The sequence below is a fragment of the Asterias amurensis genome, chromosome 4 (assembly GCF_032118995.1).
Source record: "Asterias amurensis chromosome 4, ASM3211899v1".
NCBI classification, from domain to species: Eukaryota; Metazoa; Echinodermata; class Asteroidea; order Forcipulatida; family Asteriidae; genus Asterias; species Asterias amurensis.
Window position 1 is genome coordinate 27,819,743 of NC_092651.1, and position 11,487 is coordinate 27,831,229.

The 11,487-nt window shown below is 41.5% G+C and overlaps 1 protein-coding gene across 1 annotated transcript; it reads left to right on the top strand.

The window, feature by feature from the left end:
• Nucleotides 1–19: 19 nt before the first annotated feature.
• LOC139935859 (uncharacterized) lies at nt 20–11,469 on the top strand. The gene is made up of 8 exons (XM_071930470.1): nt 20–157; nt 2,540–2,732; nt 3,491–3,631; nt 5,291–5,875; nt 6,410–6,659; nt 7,410–7,583; nt 10,269–10,492; nt 11,230–11,469. The coding sequence occupies exons 1-8, from the start codon at nt 148–150 to the stop codon at nt 11,465–11,467; spliced, it is 1,815 nt and encodes a 604-aa protein (XP_071786571.1). The 5' UTR covers nt 20–147; the 3' UTR covers nt 11,468–11,469.
• Nucleotides 11,470–11,487: the final 18 nt, after the last annotated feature.

Sequence of the window (11,487 nt, forward strand, 5' to 3'; positions counted from 1 at the left end):
GTTGTTTGTGATTGGTCGCCGAGAACACAAACAGAAATAATCCACCAAATTCAGACGTAGAAAAACAACTGGGAAAGTCAACTGAATTATGGAGCATTTTACGGCGTGAAATATTACAAAAGAAAACACAGTGACAGCCCCAGCAAGATGGACAATGGTATGTAGTACTCAGGCATTTCATTAATTTCAGCATTTAGCGAATTATTATAATAAATAGGACACTTTGCAAATAAAAGTAAGGCCAGGCATGCCAGGAGGGCTGGGAATAAATTGACTCAGTCAGAGTGACTGGCCCAAATAAAATTTCTTTGGGTGTGTTCGATTAGCTTTGGGTCCACCCCGCGTAGCCCACCTTGTTGAGCTGTTAATTTTAATGGGGGTACCGGTCAACTCGGTCCCAAGCCAACTCGGTCCCAGTCAACTCGGTCCCAAGTCAATTCGGTCCCAAGTCAACTCGGTCTCTGGTCAACTCGGTCCCAAGTCAACCCGGTCCCAAGTCAACTCGGTCCCAAGTCAACTCGGTCCCAAGTCAACTCAGTCCCAAGTCAACTCGGTCCCAAGACACAGGGAAACTTGCACGGGCCGGGCGGGAGGGACCGCAACCCAAGTTATAATTGAACATAGAATAGAGGAGAATCATTAAAGGAACACGTTGCCTTGGATCGGTCGAGTTGGTCTTTGAAAAACGTTTGTAACCGTTTTTTATAAAATGCATATGGGTAGAAAGATGTTGTAAAAGTAGAATACAATGACCCACACAAACATGCCTCGAAATTGCGTGGTTTTCCTTTTACCTCGTCGACTAACACGTCGGCCATTTATGGGGGTCAAAATTTTGACTCCCATAAATGGCCGACGGTGATAGTTCGCACAGTAGAAGGAAAACCACGCAATTTCGAGGCAAACTTGTGTGGATCATTGTATGCTACTTTTAAAACATCTTTCCAACCATATGCATTATATAAAAAACGGTTAAAAACGCTTTTGTTTTGACCAACTCGTCCGATCCAAGGCAACGTGTTCCTTTAAAACATGGCGGCGCCCAAGAACATGTCACGTTAAATGTAATTTTTGTAGACGTTTTTTGGACCAATTTTCAAATCATCACATCTGGACAAAGTCATCATGTAGTAAGCCCTGTTATGTGTCATAGTAATTCCACAAATGTAAGGAATAAAATGAGGTATGTTGGAGTAGTAAAGGACTTTTTTAAATGGGAGAAATTTGCAATCAAACTACCACACATTTTGCGACCTTTGAAAACTTTACTTAGCGTTTAAGACATGTATCGAAGGTGGGCTGTAATGGTGACAGTGATGAGACCGATGTTAAAAGCGGAGCCATTATAGCTCAACAAGGTGGGCTATACCCCGCGGTGCTCACTCGGGTGAGCCCCTGACAAGAGCTAAACGAACGATCACTCACCACTCTCGCTTGTACGTCATGCCACCCCCCCCCCCCCCAAGTGACCCACTCCACACCACAAGGCCGCAGGGGATGCACTGGGAGGGAACTGACACGGGTGCCCTTGGAATGACGTCAAAGTTATTCGAATGCACTGGGGGCAGACTGGATCGACCCAGGGTTGCTAAAGTTTCTAAACGTACTCACCTGATGAATGAAGCCTGGTCAAACTGGTTGTTCATACTTCCTGTGAATGTGAATGCGATGCAAATTTGTCGTGAGTTCGACATCACAACTCTGTTTCCGCAGCGATATTTTAAAGAGAGTTAAGCACAACTCAACCACTTGCGAGTTATTCATTATGAATATGTGACGTCAACATTCAGAATTCCTATCGCATTCACAGGCAGTATCATGAACAGGGCTAGTTCGGTGCAATTAACGTAAGTTGTAACCCTCCTCCTGACAAGTAGTCGGGAAGAGGGTTTTGGGCTTGAGACTGGAGTGTCTTCGTACCAAATGCTTCATGTATGTATGACACACAATGGACACAATCACTACAGTCCCTATACACTTTTCAGTACACCTTTCAGTACATTGAAACTGCAAGAAAGTGTATAGCAATAGAATAGTAGCATATACCACTACATGTAGTAATATAGAATAGTAGCATATAGAACTAGTAGTATTGTATCCCGACGGCGGGAGGAGGATTATGTTATCGCAACTAGCCCTGGCAGTATAACCTGCCCCATGTTATCGCAACTAGCCCTGGCAGTATAACCTGCCCCATGAATAATGGCAAATATGCTAGACTCAAGAAGCGACGGACCAGCGTATTTGGCACTATTTTATTTGAGTTACAAAACCGCTTGGGGTGCTGTACTCGTCAAAAAATAAATGTTGATATACATGTATCTGCAGCTAGGGAGTAGGATTAAACCGCAGTGAAACATTTTTGAAAACTTTTATGTATCCAGCTCCTTGGCCAGCTCCTTGGCCAGCTCCTTGGCCAGCTCCTTGGCCAGCTCCTTGGCCAGCTCCTGGTCCTATACACAAGAAAACTGTTTTTCATTATAGGATTTATGTTCTACTTCCACCATTTATTTTATATTATTTTGTTTTTTCATTTCAGGTACTAATATTATGCAGGAGAAGCTTGCAAAATGGAAATCAGAGAGAGCTGAAAAGACTTCAAGATCTGTCAAAGTGCAACATTCACAATCTCAAATAAATGGTTCAAGTAAAGAACCATTGAAAGAGAGACATTCCCAGTCTGTCGCTCAAATTATTGGCCCAAGGAGAGAGAAAACGTTTGTGACTCCGAGGTAAAAGTCTTCATTAATGATGTGTTGTTTAGGCCTACCCTATTGCACTCATTCTTCAGCTCTGTTCACAATTCACAGGGAAGACCCTGGAAGATGCCTAAAAACCTCAAGATAAAAGTAATGCAAACAAAAATGCAAAATGGACAAAGTGAATTACACATTTGCCCTTAATTTTGCCATACTTTTCCATACTTTATAATTCTGATATTTATTATCAATACATTAAAATTAAAACAGATGGCCAAACGGCCAAAATCAACGCAAAGTTAAAAGAAAAAAAGCATTAAAACATTACAAAGTTAAAATTGCAAAAAAAGTTAATGGCCTGACGTTTCGACCCTAGCAGAGTCTCAGCCTTCGAGAAAGACTCTGCGAGGGTCAAAGCGTCAGGCCATTAAATATTTTTTGCATTTATACCGTCGGTTCATTTGGTTGGTAAGTTGTCTGCAACAGCTAATTCTATTTTCTCAAAGTTACAATTGCAAAAATAAACACAAGAGCCAAGTGCCTGTGTCAGCAATATTCAGCAAACTAAAAATAGTGTATGCTTCTTAACATTGACCACATGGGGTGAATTTTGACTGGTCCTCCTCAGGTGTTTTACAACGTAACTGGCATATGGCCAGCAAACCACTGATTAAGGGAGAACCATGGTATACATGTAGTGCCAGTTGCCAATGTTTACAAGGAGAAACATAACCAATTCGAAAGAAACATATTTTCAAAATGTTAATTTTGTGTATTTGAACTTCCCTCAGTTTTAACAGACACCAAGATTCATCCAATGAAGGTTCTACACTTACTCCTGGCAGATCCAAGGCTATTAAAGATGCCAGGTTGGACTCAGGATCATCACGACAGGAGCCAGCTAAAAGAAAAACCCCAGAAATGTCAATGAGGTATATTGTAAAACACATCAAATATTCTTAATGTTTTTTTTTTTTTTTTAAGCACATTGTTACCTTCATTTGTGGAGTGTCATGGGCGAGCAGCTAAGAGCATTGAATTCAAGTTCTGGTGGTTTAAGTCATCGAAGTGTGGATTTGAATCCCGGTTGTGACATTTTTTCCTTGAGCAAGATACTTTTATACCATAATTGCTTCACCCAGGGGTGTAAATGGTTATCTGCAATAGAGGTTGATATGTGTGTTTGAAAATGCCTTCAGAGCGCAAAGGCAGCCGACCAGGGAGCTTAAGAAAGATTCAAGGAATTTGATTGGCCCAATGACCAGGGCACTAATGTTAAGTACATTGAGACGTTATTGTAAAATGTGTTATATAGGCCTACCTCATATAGAATCCTCTTATCTGATTGGTTGAAAATGGAGTCATGGAAATAGCTATGCCCTCTTTTTCTATCAAGATGACGTCATAGTGACTATGCCCGGGGCATAGTCAATAGACCGATTGCGCACTGTGTATCATGTGACCTATAGTGGGTATTGGATGTAAACAGTACGGCGTACTGCATTATAAACGTGCGTTAAAAAAGACATGATTACTGTTTCAGATCTTGGCTCATAAAAGGACTAAATTCTCGAAATCACTGAAGAGTATTCCAGAGTTTGTAACATGAGACCTTACCGGTGGCTGAACAATGGCAGTAATGGGTAAACACAGTTCCACCAAATAGGAAATTCCAAGAGAATTTTAACACGATGTCATGTGTTTGTGTCGGAAAGTGTGGTTTTACATTGCCCTCGTTAAAATGATTTTGATGCCAATATTTTCAATAAAAATCTCATTAAGAAGCTGCAAATCCCTTTATTTTCACCCTCAAAATATTTGATAAGAAGGGGTAGCTGTCAGCTATGAGTAGGACAACTTTGCGATCTCCCTTGTCACTGCCCAACTTCACGCCGTGCACAACGCAAAATCCACGGCGCGTGAGCTTGCTCAAACCTCAGTAATTTACGTAGTCTAACCATACTCTCAAAAGAAATCTCTTTTGTAGTAGAAGACTGGGAACACCAAACAGCAAATGTGATTTAAATAAATGTCAGAATATTCAACTTTATAAAAAAGGCTCCGTTTTAGTTATTATTGTTATTTATTGAAAATACAGCCAATTATGGTCCATCGGTACGAGTCTTCCCATGTCTTTACTGTGTAGCTGTGTTTTTCTATACCCACTATAGGTCACGTGATATGTAAAAATTGGTAGCGCAATCGGTCTATTGACTATGCCCGCTCTGAAAATAACGCAACAATGATATATATAATGTACGACTAGCGTTCCGTGTCACGGCGTGACCTTTCTTCGTAGACGACCTTTCACCGTATACTGGTAGTCAAAGTGTTGTTGATTAGAAGAATCTTTATTCTGTATAGAAGAAACATTGACTGCCTAATAATCGGGGAACAGTTAAAATTATAGGCCCTCGGTGATGTCAAACCATGACTGTGCCCTCAGCTTTGCTTTGGGTATAGTCATGGTTTTGACATCACCTTGGGCCTAAAATTTTAACTCTGCCCCTCATAGCAGTCAATATTTCCATACTGTAGGCCGATGTATAAGAACTGTTAATTTTTATTATATTTTTAAAATATTTTTTAAGGGAAAAACTGGAACTTTGGAGATTGAAAAAACAACAGTCCGCAAGTGCAAAGAAAGTGACCAAGTCCTCAAGTGTGTTACAGTTTGCAGTGAAAAGAGATGCTTCTTCTAGCAAGAAAACGCATATCACACCTTCAGCAAAAACTATGCAACCTAGTAGGCATTCAAACTGCACCAACCTTGCTCTCAGCTCCAGCAAGTCATCATTTCCTACACCCAAAAAACACCTGTTCAAAACACCGACGTCGTCTCTCAAAAGCAGAGTTTATAGAAGAGACACACTTGGATCCAAGTCACACGATGGTAAACCAGTACAAGGTCTTGGTTGTGGGTTTGAGAATGATGGCACATCAACTCCATCTAGTATGGCAAACAGGAAAAGGCATGCTACATGCGAGTCGATCGCTACTACAGAAGGATCTGAGTCTAAGAAACGGAAGGCTGTGAGCTTTATCAGAACAACACCTCCTTCAAGATGTAGCCCAAGGTTGCAGAAACCAGGATCAAACAAGACAGATGGAGAACCTCAAGATGATGGTTTATCAACACCCAAACAACCATGGCAAGACAGGAGTGTAGATATGAGGTCTGTATCAAACTAAACCATAAAATGAATTGTACAATCACACGCAACAATTAACTAAAATGCAGAAACTGTTAAATAGTTTGTAAATTGGATGAAGTTTCTACCCTTGAATGTCAAAGAGTCTTTCTGAAAGGCTAAAAAAATGCAAAAAAATAGTTAATGGCCTGACGTTTCGACCCTAGCAGAGTCTTTCTCGAAGGCTTCGAGAAAGACTCTGCTAGGGTCGAAACGTCAGGTCATTAACTATTTTTTGCTTTTATACTCTCGGTCCATTTGGTTTGTAAGTTGTTTGCAACAGCTCATTCTATTTTCTCAGGCTAAAAAAATATAATACTGTTAAAGACAGTGGACACTATTGGTATTGATTACTGTCGTATGAGGGGAAGGAAGAAGGAACTGTTTTACACTGTTTGCAGTGCGACATGTGTGAAGGGTCAAAACATGGCAGGCTTCTATTCAACCATACTGTACATAAAACTTAACAGTATCTGTCACTCAAAACTATAAAACCCATTCTTGTGATTGTTGACACAGACACAGATTAGAGAGTTGGTTAGCAGCTAAAGGAAAAACTCCATCGAGGTACAGCCACGTTCTTAACTTTAAGAAGACACCTGCTGATGTAAGGAGACGTAAAATAGCCAATCAACGAGCAGCTAAATCAAGCAAGAGAGGTACCCCTTCACTGTGGCAGTTAGATACTGAACCATCAGAGTCCAACCAGGATGAAGTCACAACAGCTTTAAATGCAACAATGGAGGAGTGTATTTTACTTCTACAGTCAGTAAGTCAACATCTTTGGCAAATTTTTACAGAGCTATTCGAATGCATAGGCCTACAATTTTGCTAAGAGAGTTTTTTCAATGGATGTTAAATTTGTATCCGGATAAAGAATATTATTTGGTATTTTATCCTTACAGTGTGTATAGCACTGTGTACTCAGTACTTTTCTGAGTTCTGTGAAAAACGACCCACAGGCATTTGTTATTCTTTATACCTGATTCAAACTTAATATCTCTTAAAGTGTTACAGTACCAACTGTCTCTAGCTACTGGACAATCTCAGTGGTCTAGTTGATGAGACATCTACTACAGAGTTTTTCCCCTATCCAAAATCTTGTTTTCAGCTAAGTACCATTTTCATTGTATGTGACCGATTCTTTGACAATATATTGTGAACAAGTAGCTTTGCAACGCAGCGTTCCCTGCTCAGCATCTGTATGACATTAAGGGACTCAGTTGCAACTAATGTACACATTAGAATAATTAATTTTGTATATTTCTTATCTTTTAAAATGTCTCTTTTTTCCTGAACAGTTTTGTGAATTAGACTCCACCCTTGATTAAGCGTTGGTTCACCTTTTATGTATCTTCAATTTATGCTTGGAACACCCTTAATCTACCCTTAATTCAGTCTTCATTTATCCTTGATCAATACACCCTTGATTTTCCAATTAGTAACTGACCTTGAATTACCCTTGAACTACACAAATTAATGTTTATTTTTTGTATTTGTTATTTTTACAACTCAACAGGATTGTCCCACAGAATACGTATCAGAATGGCTGAACAGCTTAGTAGACAAGGTCCCAACCATTCACAGATGTGCCAAGTACTGGCTGTGCAGAATCACAATAGCACAACAAGAAGAGCAAAATGCAAATGAGATCATCAATATTTATGAGAGGGCTGTAGAGGAAGAGGCACAGGTAAATCCATTCCTTTTCAATGAACTCTGCTTGTTTATAAGTGAGATGCCTTAATATGGTGTGTATTGATTGATTTTGATGGATTTGGTAATGCAAAAGCAAATCAAACCACCTTGAGATAGTACTGAGTATACAGTGCTGACACAATTTGGTGTCAACCAAAATTAATATTCTTTTTTCCTGATGCAAATTTAACGTCTATCAAATCAACAATGTTTAGCATTGGTCCAAACTTGTTAATTGTTTTAATGTCAAAAAATAGTTGTTGGCTCTAGCAGAGTCTATTCCAAGGCAACACAACATGTACATGTATAGTGTTATGTTAACTAAGCAGTGAAGAGGAAATACATGAATAAAGAGAGGGTCAGAAAGCAGGCAGCAAGAAACAAGGGTTAAACAATGAATAGGGAGACATGGGGTTGGAGAGAAAAAGCTGGGTTGACCACACGAAGATCAAAACACAAAGGACAAGATCGAAGATGGGAAAAGGGTGTACATGTATTTGATTAGTGAATGAGGCAGGCTCAACAGGGGGATATCTGTGGGGAAAAGGAGAATGCTAAGACAAAAAGTTAGGCGTAAAGTCCTTTTAGACCCCGGTTCCAAAACAAGCTTAGTGTTTGTCAGATACAGAGTTCCCCCAGTTGTGTACTTACAGTTGCTCTGGGGTCTCACAAAAGAAAGCTTAAGCGGATTTAGGGATTTTGTTATAGGAGGATTGTCTTGAAGCTAAATGTTTGGATTCAGAGCAATGCTTAAATTTTGATGAGCTCCTAAAACAACTCATGAGTAAGGGGACAACATCAATCCCTTCTCCTACTGTCATGACTGTGTGGTTTGAAGGGGACGACGTCAATCCCTTCTCCTACTGTCATGACTGTGTGGTTTGAAGGGGACGACGTCAATCCCTTCTCCTACTGTCATGACTGTGTGGTTTGAAGGGGACGACGTCAATCCCTTCTCCTACTGTCATGACTGTGTGGTTTGAAGGGGACGACGTCAATCCCTTCTCCTACTGTCATGACTGTGTGGTTTGAAGGGGACGACGTCAATCCCTTCTCCTACTGTCATGACTGTGTGGTTTGAAGGGGACGACGTCAATCCCTTCTCCTACTGTCATGACTGTGTGGTTTGAAGGGGACGACGTCAATCCCTTCTCCTACTGTCATGACTGTGTGGTTGACGACGTCAATCCCTTCTCCTACTGTCATGACTGTGTGGTTTGAAGGGGACGACGTCAATCCCTTCTCCTACTGTCATGACTGTGTGGTTTGAAGGGGACGACGTCAATCCCTTCTCCTACTGTCATGACTGTGTGGTTTGAAGGGGACGACGTCAATCCCTTCTCCTACTGTCATGACTGTGTGGTTTGAAGGGGACGACGTCAATCCCTTCTCCTACTGTCATGACTGTGTGGTTTGAAGGGGACGACGTCAATCCCTTCTCCTACTGTCATGACTGTGTGGTTTGAAGGGGACGACGTCAATCCCTTCTCCTACTGTCATGACTGTGTGGTTTGAAGGGGACGACGTCAATCCCTTCTCCTACTGTCATGACTGTGTGGTTTGAAGGGGACGACGTCAATCCCTTCTCCTACTGTCATGACTGTGTGGTTTGAAGGGGACGACGTCAATCCCTTCTCCTACTGTCATGACTGTGTGGTTGACGACGTCAATCCCTTCTCCTACTGTCATGACTGTGTGGTTTGAAGGGGACGACGTCAATCCCTTCTCCTACTGTCATGACTGTGTGGTTTGAAGGGGACGACGTCAATCCCTTCTCCTACTGTCATGACTGTGTGGTTTGAAGGGGACGACGTCAATCCCTTCTCCTACTGTCATGACTGTGTGGTTTGAAGGGGACGACGTCAATCCCTTCTCCTACTGTCATGACTGTGTGGTTTGAAGGGGACGACGTCAATCCCTTCTCCTACTGTCATGACTGTGTGGTTTGAAGGGGACGACGTCAATCCCTTCTCCTACTGTCATGACTGTGTGGTTTGAAGGGGACGACGTCAATCCCTTCTCCTACTGTCATGACTGTGTGGTTTGAAGGGGACGACGTCAATCCCTTCTCCTACTGTCATGACTGTGTGGTTTGAAGGGGACGACGTCAATCCCTTCTCCTACTGTCATGACTGTGTGGTTGACGACGTCAATCCCTTCTCCTACTGTCATGACTGTGTGGTTTGAAGGGGACGACGTCAATCCCTTCTCCTACTGTCATGACTGTGTGGTTTGAAGGGGACGACGTCAATCCCTTCTCCTACTGTCATGACTGTGTGGTTTGAAGGGGACGACGTCAATCCCTTCTCCTACTGTCATGACTGTGTGGTTTGAAGGGGACGACGTCAATCCCTTCTCCTACTGTCATGACTGTGTGGTTTGAACTTATCATCGGTTAAGAATACCGAGTAAAGACCGATTTAGCAACCAGGCTTGAAAACAAGGATTTCTAATGGGATGTCATGCCTTATTAGTAATTCCTTCTTGGATGTTCAGACCATGGGGTTGTGTGGTCTGAAGGCAGCTTTGTGTGTTGTTATTTTTTAATCATACTAAAGAAATCTGGTGGATTCAGGAAGGTCCCTTGTACTAATTCCAACCAGACAGTTTAGGTTCATTAGTCTGGACAGACAATCATAACTTATCTTGCTGGTTATATTTGTCTCTTTTACCTTTACAGCCAATACAAGACGTGAAGGACTCTCTACAGCAGTATGTCATCAAGCTATTAAATCCCATCGTCCCGACTCATCATCAAGACCAGTCTGGTGCCTCTCCAGAACAACCATTGTTATCTACTGATGAAGTAGTGACACCAGAGGCACGCCCTGTTCGATCAGAGCAACTGCTACAATCGTCTGTTTTGAAGTACTGCTTGACTGAATCAACACCTTTATTTGATAGGTTAGTTTATAATCGAGTGCTATTTGGAAATCCTTTTTGGAATGTGGACACCCAAATTAGGCCGTGTCCATATTGGAAGCTGTGACTGCGGCTGTTGCCTAGTGTATCATGCTTCTAGGCATGTTGTTAAAGTGATCAACCTAGGTTTATGCTGCTGAAACAAATATGAAAAGCAAGTTTAGCTCTGTATGTTTATATAAATTAAGGGTCTTTAAGTGCCATTTAGCTAACTGGTATATGTTTTTTTTTTATTATTATAAAACAGCCAGATGCTCATTCAGATGCATTCTTTACACACTTCTTGTATCCAATCAAATGTTACAGTTGACATCCGTTAATGCTTGAAACAACTTTGGAGCGTCCTCTTTTGGTTTGGGTCAGCTTATTGGCCGACGCATAAAACACATCCCTGGTACACATCTTTTCCCTTGCACAAAGAGGGACAACAGTCATGCCCAGAATCTCCCCTTTTCAGATTAGTTGTTGTGTTTGTCATCCTTGATTTCAGACATTTGCCTTAATTGTAAAAATGAATAATACAAGATATTGATATGCTGCCACCATTGTTTTTCGGCATAAGGGAGGCAAATCGAAGATTCCAGCATACAATGGCCCAAGTTATCGGTCGTGGCTTGGGCTGGGCAAAATCTAGGAATGGCCCAAATGTCAAGTTGCGTCAAAACAGCAACTTTTTTGTTCTTGGGTAAACTTTGCTATTCTCTTTGTAACTCTAACAGAATCAGGAAGGCTATTGGAGAACACCTACCAGCCACAACCCCTCGGCTGAAGTTAGTAACACCAGTCCGACGATCAATCCGTCTTGATCAGCGACGCTCTGTCATACCCTCCAGTCTCTTAGACCATGATGTTTGTCTTGCATCATTAGATGAGCTTCAAGAAAGTGGTCATCAGGAATTCATCTTGAGACCTAACCGTGCTCTGGAGGCAGAGTTCTTAGATGAGGAGAATGTTTAAGTTCTTCATCTTCTCATTGA